Below are 27,511 nucleotides of genomic sequence, written 5' to 3'. Positions count from 1 at the left end.
GAGCTGTATGCAGAAAGGCCACGATCAACAAAATTACATATTCTGGGGTGGATTAAATCATGGGTGCCCTTAACACAATTTCAGCATTTTCCTGTTCTAGTATATATGTGTGTTTCATTTATTTGTTTTTGTTTATAGCATTGCTATGGTGACCTCTGATGGTAAAGGAATTTTCTTGGTATTACTTCACTGTCCTGCTAAAAGTAATGTTACCATTTTGAGTCAATACATTGTGTCCTCACAGTGGGACAGTTAAGGAACTATTTTGAGGCAGTCAATGGCTATTTTGAAAAAATGAGTGAGACCTTGCTAAGAACTTGATTGTTTGAGTATTTGTTGTATTTTTATTTTTGTGCATGTTTCTCTTGTGTGAAGGTAAGATTCTGTGGAGTTAAAATTGCTTGTGGGCTATCCGACATGGCTTCTGCAGACTGAATTCAGGTCCTCTGCAAGAACAGTGAATGCTTTTAATGGCAGAGACCTCTCCCAGGGCTTTTTAGTTCATGCTTTTATTCCATGATTCTATTGCCCACGTTCCCAGGGATCGATACTACCTAATGGTGAATTTTTTCACTGTATTTCCACAACAGCTTTACACATTTGGTGATGGCTTTCCTCATGTTTTTGCGCACAGACCTGAAAGACCTAATGTTATAAAAACATAACTATTTTCACTGCTTAGTAGCATATGGGAAACACGCCAGTTGGCTTTCATTTAAAGTTCTCTGTTACAGTTTATGCTGTCTGTGGATGTAAACTCTGAGAGTCACTTTGGTCTCACCTCTGTACACTTTCTACTGAAGCCAAGAGGTCAGGAACACACTTAACTGTGAGTTTACACAAGTTCTCATTATCAGCATACCTGGAGTCCAATCGCCATTTTTATACCCTAGACAAGGTGCCTTGCCTTGTTACAAGAACAAAGAAATCAGCTCCCCTGCTTTGTTTTTTCTCACTCCAGTTTGTTTACTTTGTACAAAATGGAAGTGCTATTTCCTAATTTATACTTTTGCACCTGCCTTTCTATTCAAACGCTGTTATCTCCAAAACAAATGGCTAGAGATCACAAAGACATTCTTCCAGACACATTTGGAACCAATAATATCCTTAATCTTTATCTTTAATCAAATCCATTCAGATCATGGGATTTTAAACACTAAGATTAAATTTAAAAATTAAAACCATACAAGACTTGGTCATCTGCCTTATGCAAAGCCATGTACCTTCAAATGATATCTAGAGAGTCTAGCGCACACATCATATATGTGTAGAAAGCAATCTAGTTGAATGAAGCATATTTTCTTTGTCGAGTAAGAAAATGGACACACATTAAATTCCATTTCAAGTTAATTCTCTGAAAACGTCATGCCAAGTTGGTCAAGAAGTTAAGCTTAGTTACCTTTTTGAGGACAAGACAGACCATGGTGGGAGCCACTAGACCTCTGCTGTCACAGCAGGGATGCCATAAAAACATCCTCCTGAGAAGGTTAATAGAAAGCTTTCACATCAGAGAGAATCAGATTAACAACGGTGGAGGGTGCAATAATAGAGAGTAAGGAAACATAACTGTATCTGCTCAGGAGAAACACCAGTGGGAGGATCGTGGTAGAGCAGGCATGCTACCGTGCAGGTGACAGGAACATTGTAGAGCGGGCATGAGCCGTGGGACCAATGGCTCATAGAGCAGGTATGTTATAGTAGTCAAGGAAATAAGTACAAAATGAGGAGAAAGCATTTGAACTGTTTTACAAATTTTCTCCAGTAAACTTACAAGCCTGTAGTAGTGAAACAAACATGTGGCTTTAAAATATGTAAACATATACTTATATAACACATGTCAACAATGTATGCACATATAGCACACACATACTAATAAGCTTGGATAGAAGTAGAAGGCTTACATCACGAACCTTCTAGGAGGAAGAAAATAATATCAAATGTTATCATTTGAGCTATTTTTGTCTTTTTCTCTATGCAGGCTTAAATGGTTATTTTAGATATGTCTCACAAATTCCACGGAGAGCCCCCCAAAACACTGCCAAGGAAGATTTCAAAAGCTGAGAAAAATCAGGAAGAAAATCACATCCATAAACATTTCAAGAGAAAAATAAAATAGCAAGGCAAAGATACAGCCAAGAGGGAAGTACTCTAAAATGGGAACTGTGAGACTGAAGAAAGAATGGAAAGGGCACTGGAGGACGCAGAGTGCTCTCATGGTCTAGGATCAGCAGAACTAATATTGTTCAAACGACAGTGTTACTGAAACTGGAAGTGACTGACGGGTTGAAGGCAACCCTGATGAAAACTTGATGCCAAACTAGAAAAAAATGCTCCAATTAACATACAAGGATAGGCAATTCCAAATAGCTCACACAATACTGAGCAAAAGAGAAATACTGAAGATAATCAAGACCTTATTCAAACTGTTCTGCAGAACTATAGTAACAAAATCAGCACAGCACTGGCACCAGAACAGGAGAGTGGAACAGTGGAAGGGAACAGAGGCCTGAAAATAAATCCATACAGTGACAAGCAGTTTGTTTCCAATAAAGATATCAAAAAGCACACATTACAGAAAAATCAGCCTTTTCAAACCTTGTGCTGAGAAAAACGGATATTGGCATGAACAAGAAGGAGGCTAGGTCCTTTCTCTCGCCCTGTATGAAGTTATGCAAATGGAACAATAAGCTTAGTGTAAGACCTAATGCTTCAAAACTGCCATGGGAAAACATTTGAAGACAGATTCTTGACAAGTGCATGAAATAGAAGTGTTTCTGTTCAGCGAAGAAAGCAATTAACAGGGCAATGAGAGAGCTGACAGAATGAGAGAAGTCCTGGATAGATACCTGCTTAACACGGGATTAAATTCTAGAATATATAAAGAATTCAACAAATTAATCCTCAAAAATAAACAAACAGATGAATCAAACAGAAAAGAAAGAGGTACTCATGTTTAAAATATTTTTAAAGGTAGATAGAGAATCTATCTCAGTCAGAACAGCTATAATCCGGGAATTAAACAACCAACACTGGTAAAAATAAGAAGAAAGAGTATTTATTCCTTGCTGGTGAAAATTTTGATATATGCAGTCAATGTATGAAGATAATAATGAAAATTCCTCTAGAAGTTGAAGCCAGCACAACTCTTCTGGTCTATGCCACAAGTACTCTGTATCTAAATACCACAGAGATGCATGCATGATGTCCACATACTTCAGGGATGCATTAGCATCACATTCAATTATGGAACTAATCACCATAGTCAGGATATGAAGCTACATTAAATGCCAATCAACAGATGAACATCAAAAGAATATGTGGTACCTAAACACAATGAGGGTCACTGAGACACAGAAAACAGAATTATATTATCATCAGGAAAATGTGTAAAACTGTACCTCATTGTGTTAAACAATATAAGCCAGACTCAACAAGAAAAAAAACAGCAATTGTCCCCTTAAATATTGTATAGATAATGATGGAGTATTATACGATAGATTAGATAGATAGATGGATGTCTTATAGATAATAGATTATTATAATAATTATAATAGAGATAATAAATAATAGACAGCTAGATAATGATACAGATATATAGATTAAAATTATAAATATAGAGATAAATGAGTAAAGGCTACGTGGAGAAGGATGACTACCAGGAGGAGGGAAGGGGAAAGGAAGGTTATAATCTTTGATTATTTAACAATGTACAAAGACTTACATGTATGGAAACATCAAAACGAAAGACATCATTTTGTACATTATTTTTCAATGAAAATTGATGCAGCGGAATGGAAAACAGAACCTTATTTTAACTGCTTATATTGGTATCGCTGTTTCAGACCCTCCAAGAGGACAGGATCCCAAAGTGACAGAGCAGAGTGACTCCGAGGCACCTGTGTCAAGCATTCGTCTTCATGGGCTACAACAAACTCTCTCTAATAGTTAACCAGTTCAATATGCTAATTTAAGCTTTTTGTTTGAGGCTTGCCTGAAAAAAATAAACAACAAACAAAGAAAACAAACTATGTGTGGACTGAGACTGTAGATCGAGGGGAGAACATTTGTCTAGGTTGTGCACAGTCCTCTGTTCAGTCTCTGCTTTCTTATACAAAGGATGTTATTTTTCTTTTATAGAGAAAGAGTCGTTCGTGACTGATGAGCTTGATTTTTTTATACACACTACACCATGTTATATGATTCAGGACTAAGAACAATATTATCTGCTGGGGCCTGGATAGAGATTATGCCCTAAGCACACATAAAACACAATTTCTGCTACTATTAAAAAGATAAAAAATGCAGATGAAACATAAACATTAGGCAAGCTTTTAATGCAAATCTCTAAAACACAATACTACGCATTACATACCCTAGATTTATTGAAACTCATCTTAAACAATTGAATTTTTATTATTGGTTTTTGAAAAATAAGCAATCTGAATACTGCTTGGCTAAATCCTCCTTGCTCTGTTCTGTGATAAACCACAAGAGACAATAAATATTTATTAATTTCAATGACAGGAAATACATTTAGTCCTAGAAAATCAATAAAAGTAACCCTTAGTAATTTCCTCAATATATCTAAAGAACTTAGTTCTAATAATTCATTTAAGCAATATAGTTTGAGTTGGAGACAAAAGCCACATGCTCCCGGAATGGAGGGATACTTGGCTGGAAGCCATCAGTTTTAGATGACATATGTGTCTGTTGCAGACATAATACTAGAGGAAAGAGGCCATGGCTTACTCATCAGTATTACATTTTGTGGGGAGTGTGTTTTTGGACATTTTAAGAAATTTGCTGATGAACATAGAACAGTACAGTTTCATTCACTTGTATTGTTTGGGATATAAATAATCCAATATTTCAAACCTAGTATTTTCACGAGCAGAACAGGAAAAATGTATGGAAAACACTTACTTTGAAATTATGCATATTCTTCAACACACAAAAAGAACAAAGGTGATAAAAAGAAACATTGGAAATACAATGTCATGAATTTCTTACAGGACAATATGTTAATATATCATGAGATTATATAAACTACTAAATCCTTTATGCCCACAAAGTAGCAATGCTAGAGTGAGGAGAAAAAGAAATAAACAAGAACTGAGCTCATCTGTAGTACAACAGTGCTCATGTAGTATTCCTGTTGCTCAAGTCTTCTTAGACCTTACCTGTACAGCCTTGCATGTCTGAGTCAGGCTGCTGTGCAGAACATACAGCCTAACTGCAAACGACAAGGGAGAATGTTCTTTCAAGAGCACAATTTGAAAGAAAACTTTCTCCAAAACCTCTTTCAGGCTTTCTGAGTCTATTTACATATAGACCATACCAAGCTGGATTTTTGGAGACCAAAACAAAGTGGGGAGGAAGCCAGTGAACCTCTGATGATAATTAATTGTTGGGAAGTTTGTTAAGGCAACTTTCAAATCAATTGCTCTGAAACATGGAGACACATTAAAATTCCTTAAGATATAAATAAAAAAAAAGAATGGAAGCCAATACAAAATGATCTAACTGACAAACCTTGTAGTGAATTCCTTCATGTTAGAACTTTTTACATACTGTAAATGATTCTCATGGACTGAATGAGATATACTTACTTTTAATGCACATATTTTGCATTATGATGTAGCTTAAGCCTCCAAAGAAGGCTCCTAGCTGTGTTGTTTATGAGAATGTAATACTTGTTTTAAAATTACTAATTTTACTAAAAATTTAAATTTACTAATTTAAAACTTAAAATTACTAATTCTACTAAAAATACTTGTTTTAAAATTACTAATAACTCTTTTTTCTATTTTTTTGTTGTTGTAATGAAAACAAAATTTCCTGCTTTTGAACCAAGCTCTTTGATGATACAACATTGCTTTCTGACAGCCTTCCCTGTGTGGTCATAGGAACTGCAGACTGAGCTGATGTCCACTGAGAGCTGCCAATTCAGTGAACTGGCTGTCCTACATGGGTCCAGTGTGTTGAGTATACACATCGCTGTTTAAAGACCATATGTTAGTAGTCATCATTGCTAACGCATGGAAAAAACCATACCTCGCTTTTTGTCCTCGAATCTGGAATCTTGGAAGCAATTGTCCTGGGTGGATGTAACGTATGTGATGGATTTGCTGGGATGAGACTGAGAGGAAGAGGTTGATCACGGAAAACTGACGTCAAGCAGAGTTGTACGGTCTCTTTCATTGCTTTCATCTGTGATTCCTGAGAGCAAGGGGGAAATTAATATTTTTATCTATTGTTCTTGTTACCATTCCCCACATTGGTCTTATAATACACCCCCCCCATAAAAATAGAGGCAGGTTTTCAAATGAAATTTCTTGTTCTGCTTCAATATGATGCCTACAGTAGCTTCTCTACTTGAAAACCTTGTGCTCAGCTGGTGGCAGAGTTAAGGCTGAGGAACCTAGGATAAGGGAATGGAACACTGGGTGACAGGCCTTAAGTTAAAATAGCATCAGCATACTTCTGACCTTGTTTCTGATCTCTGATTTGTCTCTTCCTCTCCACTCTTGCTCTCTCTCCTTCTCCCTCCTTTTATCTCTTCCCACTTGCTTCATCTCTTTCAGGTACCTGATGTGGTGAGATTTGATCAAGCATACCAAGCTACTGCTGCTGCATCTGAGAGCCATTCCCGCTACCATGTATTCTCTCCTAGGATGACCCAGGAGTGTCTCAGGCATTGTCATGAATCATGAATGTGGTCCAATACATCGGTATTCATGGTGTCATTTCACATTGTCAACAGTTTGGATACCCATGGAACCCTTCAAACCATGAACTAGACTAAGTCCTTCCATCTTTAAGAGTCTTTTCACCAGGTATTTGTTTGCATTGTGGAGAAAGATAACTAATGCAGAAAATTGATTCCAAGATATCAAGGGTCTCTTGCTGCTGTAGACCTGATCATGTTGTCTGTAAGTCTTTGGCTTAAAGGGGGATATGGAACAGTTTGAAATGTCAGGTAAGATTATTCTAAGAAACTGGAAGCAGTATTTGGTAGGTGATTCTGGTGAGGGTTTGGAGGATCAGTATCCCAGCAGAAATGAGAACTGTGAAGCTTGACTCAGGAGGCCTCAGAGGGTGAGAAGGATTGTATCAGACAGTGGCTAAGAGGTTACATATGCTACATCCTGGCAAATTCTCTGTCAATGAAATGAGCATAGTGATGAATTAAAAAGCAGTGGACTGACTGGTTTGATGGAGAACATTTCAAGAGGGCATAACAATCAGGCTGTGGGAGGGACGTTGTTCATTGTGTTTAGTGAGGTTTATACTAGGTCTTCAAAGCAGAAACTGGAGCAGAAGGATGTGACATGTAAGTAGTTCATGGAGAAGACACATCTGAGTGTTGTTAAAGGGGGTGGTATGGGACAGATACCAATAAACGGCATAAATCTGATAAAATCACACTTAAGGTATGATTGCACACTCTACATGAGGAAAATAGGAAGGGATATTTAGGTTAAACCCTCACTCACAGAAGGTTCTATGGAGAACAGTGTAAAACCATTGGTAAAGAGAGTGCCTCACACAGGGGATTTCCATGACATTTTTTTAAGGCTAGAAAGATGGCTTGGCAGTTAAGAGTATACACTGTTCCTGTCCAGAGCTGGAGCTTGGTTCCCAGCGTCAGCACACCCAACTCTGTCTTCTGTTGCACTTTGCTTATATATAAAATACCCTGACCCACCGCACTTACACACATAATTTAAAAATAAAAATCAATCTTAAAATGAAAGATCGCCATTGACCTTTGGACTTTTGAACAGTGTTGGGCATATTAAAGATTATGTGGTTTTTGATGTGGAACTGACCTAATTATCAGTATGAGATGGATATAAATATAGAGGTGAAAATCTATAATGGCAGGTTTCAATACTGAGAACCTACAGAATGAAACATTATTTCCTGTTTGCATGATTCTTTTTCTTTCATACTGTTCACACCATACATCTAACAGATTTGCTACATAAATCTGTAAGCGAGAGCAATTACTCAACTCAGATACTAAAAGTAATGAACAGCAATAAAGTGATGGTTTTAAATGCTCTGATGTATTGTGAAAGACAGTGCACATATTTTGAATTTTGCTTTATATTTGGTGTCACACGAGGCCCTGACCTCATCAGGAAATCTCCAGGTTAATATAATCAACTCTCTTCCTTTAACCATTAAAGGGTGTAGAGAGCGATTTGTATTCTGCTTCAGGCTGTTCTTAACATCTTTCTTCCTGTTTCTTTCTTGGTACTGTAACCAGGACCAGGATCTCCTGTCATACGTTTTGGTACAGTTCTTTGTTGACAGTCTAGATAGATACTACCAGAGACCATAGTGTGAGAATTGTTACCAGAATCAGTGCCATTGTTTTCCTACCCCCCAAGAGCATGCTTCCAACTGAACAAGCCTGTTTCTGATGCTGCCAGTGTTGTGTTCACACAGGCCCAGGGACAGAATCCGTCATCATTATACTTCTAGGGCTGTCTGTACTGGAGCTTCGGGTGACTATTTACTTTGAAGTTCTCCACAACCAGACGTCCCTTACTGAAGTGTGAGATAACAGATATAGCAGGACTTCCTCTGGATCTCAAGAACTAATCTTTTCTCAGTTAACTCTTGATTTACCCTTTCCCTCCTAGCCCCAAACTCTTTTTCCCATTTGTTTTTTTCCCCTCCACTTTTGAAGTTGCAAATTCTATAGCTAAAATGCCCCCATTTTCAGTATACTCCAGTTGTAGCTCAATAAATAATAGCTTTCTGGAAGCATAGAATTGATTCATAGATCTTGAGATTCTTTTGGTTATTTTGGTATAATAAACTCACACTTCATTCATTAGAAATAACATTGAGAATAAAGTTGGGTGTGAAGACATTTTCATAGTATTTACATGTTAAGGTTATTTGAACATGAGACAAAATATATCAAAAAGGAGAATATGCACAAGGTATAAAAAAGTCTCATATAGAAGCAACAGAGAGAGGTAAGGTATATTTTCTTTACACTGTAGTTTTTTTCATTATAGATTGAGATAACCTTTCCTCCTGAATTTAGAGCTAGTTTTAAAATTTCATATGCATCTTGCTTAATATTTGTTAAAAATCAATCTCTAATAATGTAAAAAGTTTTTCATAGTTCTATGTACCAAAAGAGAAGTAACAGAATTATGAAGGCTAAAGACAAACTGCTCATTATAGAATAGAAAAGCAATCTTATCTCACTCACTAATAATACTAACGAATAAGCTTTCTGGGTATTTTCTGCATGGCAGGCAGGATTCCTGTATGTATGTATACATACATACATACATACATATAACAATTCAATCATCCCTCAGTTCTCAGTGGTATGGCTATGAGGCATAAATTCAGGGAGATTTGAACATGGCCCGTCAACGAAAGTCATCACCTAAATACAGGAGGAGAGTCCCTGGAGACTCTCTAGCCACAACTCCCAGACTAGTGCATGCTGTGGCAGGGTATGGGCTCACTGCACAGTGGTACACATGAAAGAGATGGATAGTGGAACAAGCATATGGCACTAAGGGTAAAGAAACAACTCTGCGATAGCCCCAAGGCCTGTCCCTGGTCCATTTCCAACCAACAGAGTGTGCTGTGGCTCTGGAATTTGGTGTTATCCACAAATACTTGCAATACAAGATTAATTCTCTATTAGTCTGTTGTCTTGTGGGTCAGAAAGTATTATTTCCTGATTGGTCCATTATATTTGATATCGGAACTAAGATCCTGTCTCATTCATTTTTTTTATTCCTGTAATGTCCAACATAATAACATCTCACAACAGTTATTTTAAAATCAGTTAAGTAGTTATATCATGTCAGATCAGGAAGAATATATTAGGAAGAAAAATTCAATGGCCAGAAATGATAGTCTTAGAAGCTGGGAGATTGTCTCAGTACCTTGAAGACTCAATGTCTTCTTAGGATATAATATGTTTTTCGGAGACAATGGCAGCAAAGATAGAGAATAATATTTTAAATGTTAGCTAGAAAAACTGAAGATTGTATGTTCCTCTTGGTTTTCTAATTCCACTAAATCTACAAAAGTCCCATATCCTTTGTAAAAAGTGACAGAGCAGGAGTTGGAAGAGATGAGGTGAACATCCCTGAAAAAACCTTGAAATTAAATTTTTTTATAATTCTAAATTTTGGTAAAATAAATTATGCCTTTTCTACCCGAAAGAATAGAAGTCAGGTGGCCCTGAACTATTAAATGTTAATAACTTGGATAAATTAACAAATGGTAATTCCAAAGGACTAAGGCTGGTGAGATATCTACTTACTTCTCTGAATATTTAATCTCTCTCAGTACTCCAAATTTTACAAAGGAACATCATTAACATTCAGGATACGTTCTTGCTAATTTCTCTGTTATGACACAGTCTACATACTCTGTCTGTCAGCTGTGAAAAAGTTTGGATCATAACAGAGCAAAGATATATGCTTATGAGAGACATAGTCACATTCCCAATCAGTAAAATTTTAGCCTGGTCTTAAACTTACCATACAGTACAAAGTGTACAGCACAGTATCAAAGTATCCATACAGTATCGGGTTTCCTAAAATGTGAAACCTGAAGATCTTCAAAGGGAACCAATCCCACATGGTCTCTCTCCTATCTGTTCCACAGTGAAATGCCCACAGTTCAATTCTGGTAATTAAAGGGGCAGCCTCCTTTCTTTTTTTTTTCCAGATTCTATGAGTGCATATATTAAATTATTGAAAAAAAGTTCACAAATGCACTGGTGTCCTTGTTCAATATTATCTATAAAATTATTACTAATTGTGATCACAAGTATAGAAAGTTCTTTTCAGAAGGCAGAACACTTTTAAGTTTAGCCAAGATGACTTTGAGAATTACAAGGCTATGTAGAAAACAATATTATGAACAAAGTTAGCAGCAGTCTGAATTGAATATGGAAAAATGTCTTCATAACTACTCAACACATCTGTGTGGTGCATAAATTACAGAGAGGTAGACAAATATTTGTAATACAAATAAACATGGAAGCAGCATGTACCCAAGGTCTACATATATATTGCATGCTTAACATACATGGGATATTTATGTATTCAGTACTAGCACAGACTATTACATTGCATCCATTCAATGAGTGGAGGGTGAAACACGTACATGCAAGTTTCCTCACAGTCATATACACTAAATTTCTCAGAAAACAATTAAATCCATAATTTTAATATATGTTCTTTCACTTATTCTACTTCCATAAATACTTTAGTTTTTCAGTCGTTTGAACAATTATTACTTATAGACAAAATGTATTTTATTTGTAATGTTTATATTTGGAATGGTATTCCAAAGTACGACTATACAATATATATGAAGTCCTATATTTTCGATTATTGACACATGTAATATCCTTGTGTCAATTTCCAAGCTCTTGAACATGAGGAACAGTGCCAAGGAAAGGCATTTAATACACATTTTTTGACAACTCATAATTACTTCCACTTTCTTTGTTTCTTCCAGAGTTATCAGAGAACAGCATGGTTTCTCCATTAAGTACATCTATCCATGGTGTTATGGAATAAATGTGCCAGTAAGTTTAACGAAAAATGGAATAACAAACCCGTAGAGTTCTGTGGCAGAAAAAATGAGAAAAGGAAGCCATCACACATTCAGGAGTTTGATGACCAGCTTTTGTGCAGTGTCTAGAATTGGTCTGGACAATCGCAGGCATCAGCAAGCGCACACTGTGTGGCTGAAAGCCGCGTGGTGACGGCTCCTGGATAGCAACTTACCCTGTCGAGAGCTGCTTTCTCAAGCTCATTTTTGGCGACAGCTAACTTCTTTTCCAGTTCAGTGAGCTGTTGGGCCTGTAACAGAGAGGAAAGGCAGAACGTTTGAGAAAACGCTATACTCGACATATTTGTTCTTTATGGAAAAAGAATGTATAGCCTGTTAGTTGAATTTAAAATTCAGATGAAAAGCACAAAGTTACAGAGTTATTTCATATATGTGCAGAGAACGATATGATCTGAATGAAGGAGGAGTAAGGTCTCACGGGTCGAAACACCTTGTAAAGCCTAACTCAATCTTTGTTATATGTATTAGTCCTCTTATCAGAGATGATTCTAGTCCTCGGGGACTGAATTCTATCTCCACAATGTCCTGTGTTGATGTCTGACTGTCTGTTTGAGTTTTAACTTTTTATTTGGTGATAGAACAATTGAGATTATAATAAGACTTGAAGTGCTCTTTTTTTTCTCTCTTTCTTTATAATTATAAATATTAAACACTCAGTGTGAAGGCAACATCACCAAATCACCAGGACCGGAAATGTATTCCACAAACACTGAATCAAGGAGAACCTGAAAATGGTAGTCTAGCTTTGAGGGCTGTGTGGACATGGTTTACATGATCTGCCTAGTCTGAAAAATTTTGTTGTGCTATTTCAATAAGATTAAAATAGCAACACTTGATCTTTTACCCCATGTCTCTGTAACCAAGCCTCTTCTTGGCTTCTGTAGCAAGCCTCTTCATTTCTTCAAAGGTCATAACAAGGCTCTTTAGGAAAAATAACACTGACTTCATATTTGAAAGATGTATTTTCTACAAAAACACCAAGCTAACAGTCATAACATCTATGCAAAGGACTGGGGAATGGGAGTGGGAGTCTGTGTGCTTCTGACTCTTTTGCCTGATCTTGGAACTGTTTCCTTTTTTGGGGGGGTGTTGCCTTGTTCAGCCTGGATATGAGGGCTTTTGCCTTTGCTTATTGTATCTTGTTTTGTTGTGTTTGGTTGTTTTCTCTTGGAAAGCTGATATTTTCTGAAGGGAAAAAGAAAAGAAGGGGGAATGGATCTGGAAGAGAGAAGAGGTGGTGATGGGGAGCAGAGAAGAGAGGAGGGGGAAAAACTGTGGTCATTATGTATTATAGGGTGAAGAGTCTATTTTCAATAAAAAGAAAAAACAAAAATGAACATTCTAATCTTGCCTTAGCTATGTGATCTTGGACAAAATAGTTGGCACTTCAAGCAAAAGGTGACAACAGGTTTCTGTCATAAACCATCTCTTAATGAGGAACACGATGATTGGAGAAGTTCATTACCAATAAACACATAATAGTTACATGACTTCAGTTTATAATTCTCTGAGTGTATTCCTTCCAGTTTATATTGATTTATAAATCAACATAATAAATTAATAGCAAAGAATAATTCAATGTATTTATTTCAGTTGGTGTTAGTAATGCTGCCATGCTATTCCTTATCAGGAATAATTAAACCATGTCATAATATAAACAACAGTGACCTTGTAACATACATGAAAATGGATTGTGTGTACTGATTACATAATGAAGAAAAAATAAAGTCAAAGACAAAATGCTTCCCTATCTACACATGTATATTATAATTTAGTGACAGCTGTTACTAAGAACATGAGGTTAAAAGAGAAATAGGGAATGCAGAAATCTGCCTTAATCTCTTTTTTTTCATAGCTTCAGTCCCTGGACTGGAGAAAGAGCTGGGTGGTGAAGGCTTACTATTCTTTCACAGGACCAAAGTTCAGTTCCTTTCACCCATATAAGGTTGTTCACAGCATCCCATACGTCTAGCTCCAGGGGACCTAATACCTGCTTCTTGCCCACATGGGAACTCACATTTACTTGCACATACTCTTGTACACACACAGAGAATTTAAAAAAACAATTAAAATCTTTAATAATAAAATTGAGAAAGTCATTCATGCTTTTATCTCTGTGTCTTACGGTTCTTTCTATCAAGGGAATGTTTATATTATTCATTCTGATGAGATCTTGCAGTTATAACTCATGCGGTCATTGGAATACAGAAAAACACTTGAGACAGACACGGCAAACTAAGTGTTGGGGTGGAGCGCCTCTCATTATGCCCCCATGGAGAATCCAAACTGAGATAAACGCTGAACAAAAACAGGCCTGGAAATATAGCTACACATGTACCCAACCAATATCGCTGGCTTTCGTCCAACCTACGCGTGCTTGTAATCTATCCAAGGTACTTTCTACCTTAGGGTGTAGGTGGTGTCTTAGTACAGCCTATTGTTATAAATGAGAATCATCAAAAAATTCTTCTGATAAGCAGAAACCTAACTGTGGAAGAAGCAAATCATAAACTAAAAGCTTAAGACTTCCAATCAAAAAACAAAAACAAACACTAACTCTGTTAACATAAACACACACCATCAGGAGACAGGGAAGTAGTAGCAGAGTAGGAGGGACAGACGTTGTAGTGCTTTACCTGTATCTGTTAGTTATGTACTTTTAGAGCAGTAGGAAACAGGAATGCACGACCTGCAGGTTTGCAGGACTGCATTTGAATGCGATGTACTCCAGTCATCTGAATAACTGTTATTATGTTCAATGAATGGGTTAACTCTAGCTCAGCTCCATCTGAGAGGAAATACCAGCATTTATAGATCATTGTCCAGCCTTGTCATCCTCACGACACAGGGACAATAGATCCGAGTTGGAGGAAGGCAAATTCTTGATCAGTGGACATGGGGAAAAGGGTTTGATGCTTAGTTTTAGTACATTGAGCAATGTATTTAATCCCTATAAGCTCAAGTTTTTTTTCTATATACAATAAAAATATCCATAAAATAACTGAAGAAACAAAAGCAACACAAAGTAACATACTGATACTTAATGAGAAAGGTAATTTGTTGACCTCCATTTTTACATCATGAGGAGGAGTCAAGGTATTCTAGTATGCTCATTTCTGGACAAGAAAAATGAATTCCAATAAAATAGAACATATAGTTCTGAAACTATTACTATTAGCCACCTCAAAGTTTTGTTTTTCCCTTCCTTCCTTCCTTCCTTCCTTCTTTTCTTCCTTCCTTCCTTCCTTCCTTCCTTCCTTCCTTCCTTCCTTCCTTCCTTCCTTCCTTCCTTCCTTCTTCCTTTGTTTCTTTGTTTCTTTCTTCCTTTCTCTCTCTCTTCCTTCCTTCCTTCCTTTCTTTTTTTCTTTCTTTTATCATTCCTGAGATCTTTCTGAGTATGAGCAAGCTTCTTAAGTGGGAAGCTTACAAAGAGAGTACTGATATGTTATCCTGGTTTTTAAAAGAGCAGTTGTTAAGTAAATTCACACATGTGTCTATACTATATACAAGAAAGTTCTGACAATAGCTACCACACAAGAAGACTTATAATAGTTAGGGCGCTGATCCAGAGAGTAAATTGGTTAATAAAGTAACTTTATAAAGTTTACTTGAGAAAACATAATGCATTATAAATTAAAATATGACACCATTTCAGAAAACCCAGTGTTGAACTGGGGAGTTTTCATTCTCATATAGTCATTTGCTAATACTTAGGACACGATTAATTTTTTCCAAGTCTGAAACAAAGAAGAGAGAAAAAAAACAGAAGAAAAAAAATCATGCACAATCAAAGTTTCCTTATGAAATTTAAGTAGCAAAACCAGAGTTGAGTGTTAGCAACAACTGATAGAGTGAAGACATCTCAGTGTGTCTGAGAGAGTCACTAGACAGCAGCATAACCAAAGCATCCATTTCCTCAAGGGCACACTTCTCTAGGAACTGCAAAACTGATGGTCTGAGAAAGATCTCATTTCCTGGATGAGGCCCTAATCCTGTATAGTCAGCTCTAAATATTTGCTAATAAGAGCAAAACTAACTGCTCTCTCTCTCTCTCTCTCTCTCTCTCTCTCTCTCTCTCTCTCTCTCTGTCTCTGTCTGTGTGATAACTGTAGAAGTAGTCATGAAGGCGGGATGGTGGCAAGGGAGGTGTTGGAGAAGTGAGAGAAAAGAATTACACAGGATGTAACGACACTGTTATCCTGTATGATCTCAAATAAAGAAAGAGAAGAAAGCAACGGTTTGAGAGCTGAAGTTGGTATCATTTCTTAATTCACTTTCTAAAACTGTCCCTTCCAATCCCCCCAGAATGCTGAAGTTCCAGCTGACAGCATCCCTCTGAACAAGACCTTTATCCTAGAATTCTCATTGTTGCATTTCTTTTCTCCTTCCTTTTTCTTTTTCTCTTTCTTCTTCTTTTTTTAAAGTTAGTTTTGTTTTAAGAATTCACCTTCACATCAGCTACACAATAAAGAAGAACAGCAGTTTGGTGTTCCATGCATAAGCTGTGATTTTTCCTGTTGAGAGTATTAAGGTTCAGCTGTGCACAAATGGACACATCTTATCTGAATGTTCATGGAACTGTTCTATAAAGCATTTGCAAATGACTAAGTCTGTGAGGGATTAATTCATCACACATTAATACATAAATCTATATTTCTGAAAATCTTGTTGGTAGGATTACTTCTATTCTGTCCTCCAGGTAACAGTAGTCTTGGCTCTGTCTTCTCTAAAAGCTGCTCTGAAGTGTGCACAATGCAAAATGATTTATGAATTTTGTGTTTTAATCCATTTTCAGGGAATACAATTTTAACATTGAAGACTATAAAGTCCTAGACACACAGTAGGCATGTTAGGTTTAGGGTAACCCATGTGGTAATATGTTTAGCATATGTAGTAAAGGTCAGATTTGGGGGGCAAATCAGAAAGAGGCACCATTGATAAAGGGGGCATCACTTCCATCCTTTTGTCTGGTCTGAGCTGTAAAATTTGTTTCAGTAATTCTGGTAGCCAATTTCTGGTACCAAGATCCTCATTAATGAAAGAGACACGGAACATTGAGAGGTAACCAAGTAATAGATCCTAGGGTAAACTTTTAATAAATGTGATAATCCTACGCAAGAAATCATTTTTGTTGGTTTGTTTTTTTGAAGCCAAGAAAATGAAATCTAAGTCTGTATTTAATCTTAAACTAAAGATAAAATCTAGAATATATATTGTGTGAGTTTGAACATCATGAGTGTGTACATATGCATGTATATATTTATGTTTTGTGTGCGTGTTTCTGTAAGTGTGCATATGTTTTGTGTGTGCTTCTGTCTTGTGTGTGTGTGTGTCTGTATATGTACATGTTTTGGGTGTGTTTGTGTATGTGTGTATGTGTTTGTGTTGTGTGTGTGTGGTTTCTTGTAGGTACACAGGTCGTTCCCCATTTTTCCTGAGGCGCTATGCAGGGCTGTTCTGCTTCCTGGTTCCACTGCACCAGCTTGAGGGTGTGCATAGAGAGAACTCGCCCTCTCCTGTTATGATAATTTTACCTACAGCACAAGGGTGTAGCTTAGAGAGAACTCTCCCTCTACTGATATGGTAATTCCACCTGCAAGCAAGGTTCTCTCCACAGGCAAGATTCCCGGGTCAGAGAAAGAAAGGTTCCTCTTTTCTCTGTTCAGCTGCTCTCCGACCTTGGGTGCGGCCCTCTGATTTTTCTCTTTCCTTGTTCCTGATGGGGTGCTGGTGTCTTTCTGCCCCACAGTATATATACCTGACTTATGCTTAATAAAGCTGCCATTTGCCACTTGCTCCTTGGTAGATGAGCCTGGTCTCTTGTGTTTGTCTGTCTGTTTTAACCCTTTAGGATATTAATCCGTTCTCGTGGGCTCGAGTCAGGAAAAGCGCGCGCCTGTTTCGAGGTTCGGGTGTTCACAGAAAAGTGCGGAGGCAACAGTTTCTCTAAAATGAGGCTAATGGCATTAATTTATAATCCGATTTATAAGCTACCACCACCTTTCTCAGAACCTTAGTCCTTTATAGTTGATGGTATCACAAAAGTTAACTCACAGAAGAACCTAATATAATGTTAGTTCTCTTTTAAAAGTGAAGAAAGCTGAGAGAGATTAATGAATATCTTGTTTAACATCACATGGTTGTAGAGTTTGAATACAAGCAGATTTAGAATTTGAATTATGTACATCCTGGACATACATCTGTAATCATAATCACTGAAGATTTTTCATGCATAGAATTCCTGACTAAATAACGTGCACGTATTCAATGGTACATGTTCAAAATTTACTGATATGCTATGTAATTTAAAATGTTTCAAGAAAGAATAGATGACTTGGAGAGTTTTGTATGATTGCACTTTTCTTTTCTCAGAGGGAGAATTATAAGCCCATGAGAGACAGGGTTTTAAGATTTTTCAAATAAATTTTTGGCTGTTTATTTATGTGTATGTGCATGTACCAGCTTGGATTTGTTTAGCATGAGTGAGTAGATGTCCAAAGAAGCCAGAAGAGGGCAGTGTATACCCTGGAACTGAAACTGCAGGCAGCTTTGAGCCAACAAATCTAGACTGGACCAGACTCAGACACTGAGTCTGTGTCTTCTGAAAGAGGAACAAGAGCTTTTAGCTGCTGAACTATTGCTCCAGCCCCAAGAGATACTCTTAATTGCTAACTAGAAACCGAATAGATTGATGAAAACACACTATTGTATATTATGCAAATTATCCTCATCTATTAGCATATAAGAACACATCCCTTGCTCATTAGTCTTAAACTAACCTTTGTTGATCATCCTGTGGACACACAGCACATCACACTGCATTGCTTCATTACCTTTATCTCTAAGTCACATTTACAGTTATACAGTTATACAGCAGGCAAAATCACAAATGTCACTCTTCTGTTTAATCCTGCTCTAACAGAAGGACATTCTATTGTCACTCTTAACTAAGGTGATTGTATTATTCGATGCACTGTCTGCTCTTTCCAACATTAATAACTTGGAAACATGTCTGAGAGATTTAGCCAATACATGTTTGAATCCAAAATGAGTTCTCAAATCACACAGAGATACCTTAGCATTGCGCTGGGTATTAAAGGAAATTTAACAGATCAGTTTAAAAAATCCAAGTAGGCTTTCCTTCAAGAAGTATGTTTACACGTACAATTTTTGACTTTACATTTTTTGTGAGTTGAATCTATTTTCCTCATGCAAACGTGACTAGCATGTGATCAGCTACTTTACTTGAGTAAATATCTTTAAAGTCCTCAAATTTATGAACTCCCAGACCTCAGTAACAAAGTTTGCTTTATAGTGATCCATTTCTTAGGAGATATAAAAGTTCAGTTCTAATTATGAGGGTATATTATCTATTTTGTTCTATCGGAGAGGATCTCAGTCTATATTCAGACTGCCTCAAAACTCACTATGTAGTCCAGGCTAGCCTCAAATCTATGACAACCTTCTTGTCTCTGCTTCCTAAATATTGGTATTACAGTAAAGAGCCATCATAATTGCTTTGGGATGTGATTTCTTAAAAGAATCACTCAGCTTTCGCTCTCTGAAAAACTACTGTGATTATGTTAAAATATTTAGTTAAGAGTTAGGATATGTCCTGGTAAGTGAGTAGAAGTCAATAGAGACACATGGAGATAGGAAGAGTAAAATAGAGAGTGGTAACTAGGTATGGACAAGTAGATGTTGAAGAATATATGTAATCAGTAGAGAGATGATGATAATAGGTGCTGATGGAGAGGGAGTAATGAGTGGGTACTGATGGATTAATACTGGTGAACAGATACACATAGATAAGTACTCCGGCATAGTTCCAGCTAGACAGGTATGAACAAATAGGTGTTGGTGGACAGGTGCTGTTGCATAAGTAGTAGTAGATAGTTACAGATAAAAGGGCAGAGGTGTTGCATACTGAAGAATAGATGCTGGTGAACAGGTAAGAGTGGATAAGTATTTGTAGATAGTTTCTTGTGAATGTGTAGGTCCTGGTGTGCATGTGCTGGTGGGTAGGTACTGCTGAAGAGCTGTTAGTAGATAAGTACTTATGTAGGTGCTGGCCATTACTACAATAAAGGTCTAATCTCTTGCTCTCCCCTTTTCTTTCTCTTTCTTTTTTTCTCTCTCTTCTTCCCTCTACAAAATAAAGATAAATTATATTTTTCCTCTCTGTAGTGCAGTTTGAATATATTTATGTTTAAGTTTAAAAAGCTTAAATATTCACTGTTTCTTGAACAAAAGGTAACAGCATGAGACCATTATTCTCATGGAAGAAAGCAAAACTAATACCTAATTTAGCATGGGTTCACCAGAGACTTAGAAATCATTGCATTCAAACAAGGCCTTTAATTGCCTCTTATACTTTAAGTTAACAGGAATAAAACAGGTTCCTTAAGTTAAAAACCTTATATTCAAAGTGCACATTGTTCATCTGTGTTACTTAAAAACTGTTCAGCTCATATTCTTCTAGACATGGCAGAGTAAGCAGTACTAGAAAACTTTTTCTCCCACAAGGAGCTGTGTGACCAGCTATTGATACTAAAAACATAGAGCACCCTCGAAGTGCATCTGTCTTCTACCTGGGGACCATTTCCTGAGCAGAGTCTCAAGCACTGTGATGCAAAAGGCTCATATTTATGTAACAATGTCTAACCACTTCCTCAATAGTTCTGCATGCATCACCAGAACTATCAATTTGTCATTTACATATTGAGAAAATATAATTAGACTGCTGATTAATTTGAGCACCAGAACTCAATCTTTACTAGTGTAATTGCAGTGGTTTGCTATGCTAGAAAAAAAAGAATGTTTGAACTTAGGTGCATTCTTAATCTTTTAGCCTGCATTATAGTTCATTGAATGAGACAAACTTTTATGTACCTGAGGGTACATAAAATAAAAAGGGCATGTGAATCTGTCCTGTGTCAAATCATGTGAAACACCTTGCATTCATCCATGACTGGTTAGTTTCTATATTCACTTCATTCACAAGTGAAAAAGTAGTTCTGGGCCTGGAGAGATGGAGCAGTAGTTACGAGCAAACATTGCTCTTGTAGACATCTCAACTTGGTTCTTAGCACTCACATTAAGCGGCATACAACCAACTAAAACTCCATCAACAGTTGATCTCACAGCATCTTCTGGAATTTGGGGGTCTCTACTCAAACCTATACTCACGTACTCACACACACACACACACACACACACACACACACACACACACACTTGGAAATTTAAAGATACTTTTTAAAAGGTAATTCTCATAGATATCTTTTACTACACTACAAATATAAACTTAGTATTCTTACAATATTCTTCAAGGCAATGTTTTATGATTTTCTTACTATTTCTCATACTATTATATAATATTCAAAGTATAAAATGATTTGCTAAAGAACAGACATGATCTAAAAATATATGTAACACTGTCCTGGGTGCAGGAGAGTTCTAGGGGTTTCCTAACAGACAGGGATTTTTAACAGTCAGACAGTTTCTCATTAGCATCCTGGTGAACGCTCACTCAGAACCTGGCTTGCCACATACTTGCGGAATCCCATAGATTCAGTCAGGAGAAAGACAATGAGCCAAATTCATTTTGGACAGTTTAGAGCTCACATTTTGAGCCTGAGAAAGATTAGCATGATGTTGGCAACTCCCATTTGCAGTCTCTCATGGCATTGGACCAAGGGAGCCACATGACAGACAGCACAAGCAGTGGGTCTTACTGTCACAGTGAATCAAACTCTAAACCATTGCCAAATAACGTCATAGCCTATATGTGTACCCAAAGGCAAAGGAGAAGTTTAATGGGAAAAGTTCAGTACTTTCATGTAATGTATAAGAAATATTTCCATGGCAGCCTTCTAATAATCCTACCTACTCTTATAAATTCTATGAAAGAGAAAGCAGCACTCCATCCAGGCTTGAGATAGAGGACAAGTGAATGTCACCTAGCTGCTCCAAATAGATACCTCTAAGTTATCAAGACACTGCAGCCAAGCCAATGCCATTTATTGGCAAGTGACAACTAAGAGCCAAGAAGATATAAAGTGTCCCAGGGGATGAGTGGAAATAAATAAGTTGATGATTATTCACCAACAAATATGAAAGTGCTCCACTATTTGAACAATTTCCTTGACTACCACAATACAGAGTGGTTTAATGCTGACCTGCTTGCTGCAATCATCGTTTGTCTGTTTCTAGACTTGATAGATTTTTTTCCTGACTCTGTCACTAAAGGAGTATTGTTGACAACTGGGTCTTGTATTTGTTTTGTTGATCACTGAGTTAATAATTTTCAGAATAGTGCTGTGTACCCAGGGCATGTTTAGTAAACATTTCATTAGTGGGAGAGCAGGTAAGCAAACATGATGCCAAGTCACATGCTCAGCTATGTAACGTGACTCCCACCTTCTAACAACTCAGTAAAATCTTGTGATTGTTACTGAATCACAAGACTGATGAGCAGTCAATATGTACTTGTACATAAACGTCCCAATGACGCAGATCTCTCCTTTCTCTGGTAGTTATTAGACAATAGCTCTGTCCGGGGTAGTGGTTACCAGGATTGATGGCTTGTGCACATTAATGACTAGCATATTAGCATATCCGACACAGCCCACCATATTTTATGGATTTCAGGACTAAGTCAATTGGGTTATTTTTTTTAAGTTTTTTCTTTAATCAAAAGTGAGACAAAGCATCCTCTTACCTCTATTTATTTGTTATTTTTTATTGATTTTTATTGAGCTTTACATGTTTCTCTGCTCCCCTCTCTACCACTCCCTTCCCCTTCAGCCCTCCCCCAACGTCTCCCAATTACTCAGGAGATCTTGTCTTTTTCTACTTCCCATGTAGATTAGATCTATGTATGTCTCTCTTAGTATTCTCACTGTTGTCTAGGTTCTCTGGGATTGTGATTCGTAGGCTGGTTTTCTTTGCTTTATGTTTAAAACCTACTTATGAGTGAGTACATATGATAATTGTCTTTCTGTATCTGGGTTACTTCACTCAAAATGATGTTTTCTAGCTCCATCCATTTTCCTGCAGAATTCAAGATGTAGTTATTTTTTTCTGTTTTGAAGAATGGATAAGAACAATGTGGTACATTTACACAGTTGGGCTATTTTTCAAAGGTACTTTATGTTTTATATGATAATCATTCGCAGAATGTCAATATCATCTCTATTTGTGCTTATTTTTTCTGCCATCAGGGGAATGGATTTAGTTTGTTGTTTGAGTCCTGCACAGAGCAGCAGCTCTTCTGGATGCATTTCCTAAACACTAACATTCCTACCTAACAAATTAATTTTCTGAAAGCAACAACACATATCAACTCCCTTGTCCACACACCAGTGAGTCAGATTCCTACTCTTCTTGGTATACATTTTCCTTGAAAATTCATTTTATGGTTGTTAGTAGAGAAAAACTCACAACAACAACAAAGGTAAATACCAACTCGTATGGAAACTTTATGTGTTGATTAAGCTTAATTGTGAAACTGTCACAGCAGATGTGCCAATGCCTTGGTTTTGATGGTGTTTACAGAACTTTACAGAAACGGGAAAACCTACTGAGACAATGGAAAGCATCATTCCAACCACTTCAGGTCGATTCTAAATACATAAACCAATAATTTCCTATGGACCAGTAAATATGCAAATTGTGAGTTAAACACATGCACACCAAACAGATCCTGTCCCCTAAGCTTCTGTGCTGCGGTAGGAGGGCAGCTCCCGGGTGGGTGGGCAGCTGCTGTGAGAAAGACTGCTGTCAAGTTCTGCTTGGGGTTTTATGACTTTCACTGTGGCACACAAAGAGAAAGAGTCTCCTTCTATCCCACAAAAAGTAACTCCCCAAGCATACTACTGGACTGAAGAGGTGTTTGAATATTTTCTGAGGTCTGATAATACAAATTTTATTTTTATAGCTTAAGTGTATCTTACTTGAGCTAATTGGGTTAATGACTAAAGCTGCAACAAAAGACAAAATATAATTGGAGCCTAAGCAGAAATCTACAAAGAACAGCCACAGCCTTGGTTGAAACATTTGCTCACACTTAATGGCTTAGATTTAATTATTAAGGCTCATTATTAGAGCTATCGGAAAGAATGACGGAACCTAGTGTAAAAGTCTTGACATGCCCCATCCCCTCCAATTTACTTGCCTTAAGTATTAAGAGAAGGTCCTTATTTTTCAAAGCTTTGGCTTTTCTTCTCTAACATGGAATAAATTACCCAAGGGATTTGTAGAATACTACATATATGCCAAAATGTGGGCTGCATGGAGGGGCCATCCCAGAATGTGACACATACTGTTAGCCCTTAGGAAAGGAGGAAAGAAAGCCTTCATAAATCCTGACAGTTCACAGACCCAGGATCCCACTAGTGTGTGGCATCTGGTGGCCATGCACATCATCTGGAAGCCTTGCCCCAACTAACACACACCTGTGCACAGGCAGTAAACTAGGAAGCGCTGGATGGGCTTTATGCCAGTAGGATGCCGATGCTGCTTCCCTGAATCCCAAACCAGTGCCAGGGGACGTGATCTTTACTCTGTCCCTCCTGGACCAACTGAAGATACTTGAATACAAGCCAGATTTCACTTGGAGGTGTTCGTGAAATTGTCACAGAAAACAAGGAAGATAAAGATTCTTTTCCCAAACTCAGTGTCAATCCCAGGACCTCTGTTATGCTAGGAAAATGCTATGCTCACAACCCCCAGAAAGCTTCTAGTGGACGTCTTCATTAGCAGATGTTTTTACAGTTGTAGAAACATTGGAAGATAATTAACCTAATTTTTTATGAAATTTCCGTCTTAATAAGAGAGTATATAATAATAATAAGAGAGTATAATAATTAGCTGCATGAAAGATTTGTCCTTGGGCTTAAATGTGATAAAGAAAATGCTGAAAGCAAAAAGAAAATTAGGTATCTGATATACATAATTTTGTCTATATATAATTTTTAAAAAAGTATTCATTTTTGCCTCTGAGACAATTATTTGGAAATTACCAAAGTAATTTTGTTTTTGTTTCAGCAAAATCAGCTTTTTGTAACTCAATTCATTGTGTCAATTGCTTCTACGAAGGCAAAAAGAACTCAATTTCTGTTCGCTTGTCTCGTGAGCCACTATTTCCCTGTCAGCGAGGTTGCAGGCCTCAGACTGTGCCCAGCAGGGGCCATGTACTTCTCTCTCCTGTGGCTGCATTCTCTTTAAACCAGTTGGTCAGGGCCGAGTACTTGATCATCTTGGTCTAATCCAAGGAACTGACAAGAAATTCATTAATTATGCATTTCATTTATATCTGTATATGGAAAAATACCTTGTAATGATTGATTTTTTTTGTCTTTTATTATTCCTCCATCCATCTTTCAATTTATCAATTCAGGGGCTACTTAGTACAGTCATTTACCATGATCATTTATATTCATAAACCATCCATCTTACTATCCCACATTCTTCCTCTTAGCTGCCCAAATATACATCAAGCTCAGTGACTCTGAATTCATCCTTGGCTGCCCGTACCAAGGAAGCTAGTGAAAACATTGCATTGTGCATTAAATGGACAGATTTTACATCATTAAAACTATCTCAAGTTGGACATAGTAGGCGTACTACTATAATTCTAGCAGGAAAATTGGGCGTGATCTGGCTATACGAGGCACTCTTTAAAAAACAACAAAAAGCTCTAGCTCCACAAAATCAGTTTCAAAAGTTTGTTTTAATTAGCCAAGGGAAGGATGCCTGTGAAGACATTGCACGGCAAGGAAACAAGCCCCAGGGAGTGCTAAGATGGGAAATGGAAAACTACAAGAAAGTGAGACACTGTTTCCAGTGTCCAATGTTATAGGAATGAAGAGTTTGAACATAGTTCCAGAACAGCCTTGGAAGCTACAAAGAGACACGGCAGCATTTGTGTAAGAACTGCACAGGCAATGGGAAAATGAGCAGTACAAAGTGGTCTGGTTTGAGACTTTTAAACAAGAGGTTGCTCCATTCATAGTGGCAGACACTTGGGATCCCTGTACGTGCTTGGAGATGGGATGGCTGTGAGCTAACTGAAGAGAAGCTTGCAGGGAAAGGGCTCGAACTTTTCTGAGGTTGTGAGTGAATGAATGGGCGCTGCGCTGGTAGCCTCTCATGGATCTTACCTTAGGCTTCTGAGTTTCAGAAGTATGCTTGTATGCATTGTTCCAGCTGCCCCATTATGGAAACAGTGGGGCGGAGAGGAGAAGATGCAGGAAGGATGCATCTTGACAGCCAATTGTAGTTCTAATCTCTAGAGCTGGCAGATAGGAGCCTATTCGGGAACATGTTGCTCTTGCCAGTGGCAGCTGGCAATTAATGCTGAAATGTGGCTTCCAGCTTTCAGAGAACCGAGGATTTCTCTGCACGGATTTAAAGAGAATTGGCGTGCACTCAGTTTTCTACTGCACTGTGCTAAAATCAAGTGCGTATAAATGGAGTCAGAAATAATGTGCACGAAGGCTAATTCTATCCCTATTAACATTCACACAAGTCCAGGAAAAGTTTAGGAAGTACTGAAGTTACGGCTGCTACCCTGATTCCAAAACAAAAACAACAAACAACAAACCCACCAAACCAAATGAAACCAAAATAAACAACAGCAGCAGCAACAAAACAAGAAAAACACAGCCCCTAATCCAACCAAGCTTTCAGTTTCAGCTCCAGGTCCCAGCCTGTGCCAAATGTCACTCAGTACTCAGTCCTATACATTTTTGTTTTGTTTTGCTTTGTTTTTCAAAATGGTCACTCTTGATGTCCTCTGATGTCCTGGGACCATAAACTGTGGTACTTCTCTGTCTTCTCCAAAAGCACTTTCCACAATTCCTTTATCTTGATAACGACTTCTTACTTGAAGTCAAGGGTAGACTCGTTCTTCCTAAAAATGTTATGGGAAGGTTCCAATCATAACACCACCACCACTCTGACATCCCCAAAGCGACAGCAGGTTTTCTACCTGCTCCACTCTGAACTCCGCAACATCCCCCACCGCTGTATCTAAGTAAATTGGAATAGATGAGTATTAGCTTGGTTTCATTAAACAATCCAACAGAGAAAACGGACTATCATTCATATGGCCATGGTGGATGGCAAAAAGAGACACTGAGCTGGGAGGACAGAGGCATTCAGAATGTAATGTGTTTTTCTCCAGGAGAACAGGCACAGTTGGAGAGATGAAGCATGGGATGTAACAGACAAAAAATGGAGCGAATTGTTATTATGCATTTGAGTCTCTTCTGGGCATCCCACAAAAGTTTTATACCCTCATTTTGAAGCCAAAGCTAAGAATTTACATAATTTGATGAAAATTGCTCAGTCACAGGTAAAAATCAGAAGTGTTGAAAATCAGAAATCTGAATCAAAATCAGATTTCTCAATTTCTTTTTATGTTTCATATTCAAAGTACTTAGGTCTTGCAATAGCTACAGAGACAAAGCCTCACCACTGAACCCTACTCAAAATGATGTAAGATTTGATTTCGTGACCAAGAAGCTATACAGCATGGGGGAGGGGGAGTACTAGTCAGGGTAATTGATTTCTGTGTTCTTCTCAGCCAGTTCTCACCTTACTCTGAAACAACTAGATACTAATAAAGAAAATTAATCTGAGTGATTCACTCACACATGGTAAGATGTTTAAATCTCTGTTGATGACATTTCTAGACCTCTCAAACATCTGTAAGAAGACATAGGAGTGAGCCCCTGTGCACACGGCTAATCAAAGTCTTCTCCAGTAACAAGAGGAGCAATAATATTAGGAAACATTAAAAAAAAACTTGACTTCACAAAACCTACATTTTAACTTTAAAAATTCGATGTAAGAAAAAGGAACA

At 37.5% G+C, this 27,511-nt stretch overlaps 1 protein-coding gene across 1 annotated transcript in view; it reads right to left on the bottom strand.

Annotated features, from left to right (window-relative positions):
* Positions 1-27,511, bottom strand: part of LOC125396627 (leucine zipper protein 2-like) — a 342,670-nt gene that overhangs the window by 35,858 nt on the left and 279,301 nt on the right. Inside the window, exons 8-9 of the mRNA XM_048428631.3 lie at positions 11,796-11,870; positions 6,055-6,219 (exon numbers count right to left, since the gene is read on the bottom strand). Coding sequence (XP_048284588.1) covers positions 6,055-6,219; positions 11,796-11,870 — 240 coding nt within the window. The remainder of the gene's footprint in view (positions 1-6,054; positions 6,220-11,795; positions 11,871-27,511) is intronic.

The sequence above is a fragment of the Myodes glareolus genome, chromosome 8 (assembly GCF_982192425.1).
Source record: "Myodes glareolus chromosome 8, mMyoGla1.1, whole genome shotgun sequence".
Classification (NCBI taxonomy): domain Eukaryota; kingdom Metazoa; phylum Chordata; class Mammalia; order Rodentia; family Cricetidae; genus Myodes; species Myodes glareolus.
Note: the sequence above shows the minus strand (reverse complement) of the source record. Positions and strands in the feature narration are given on the sequence as shown.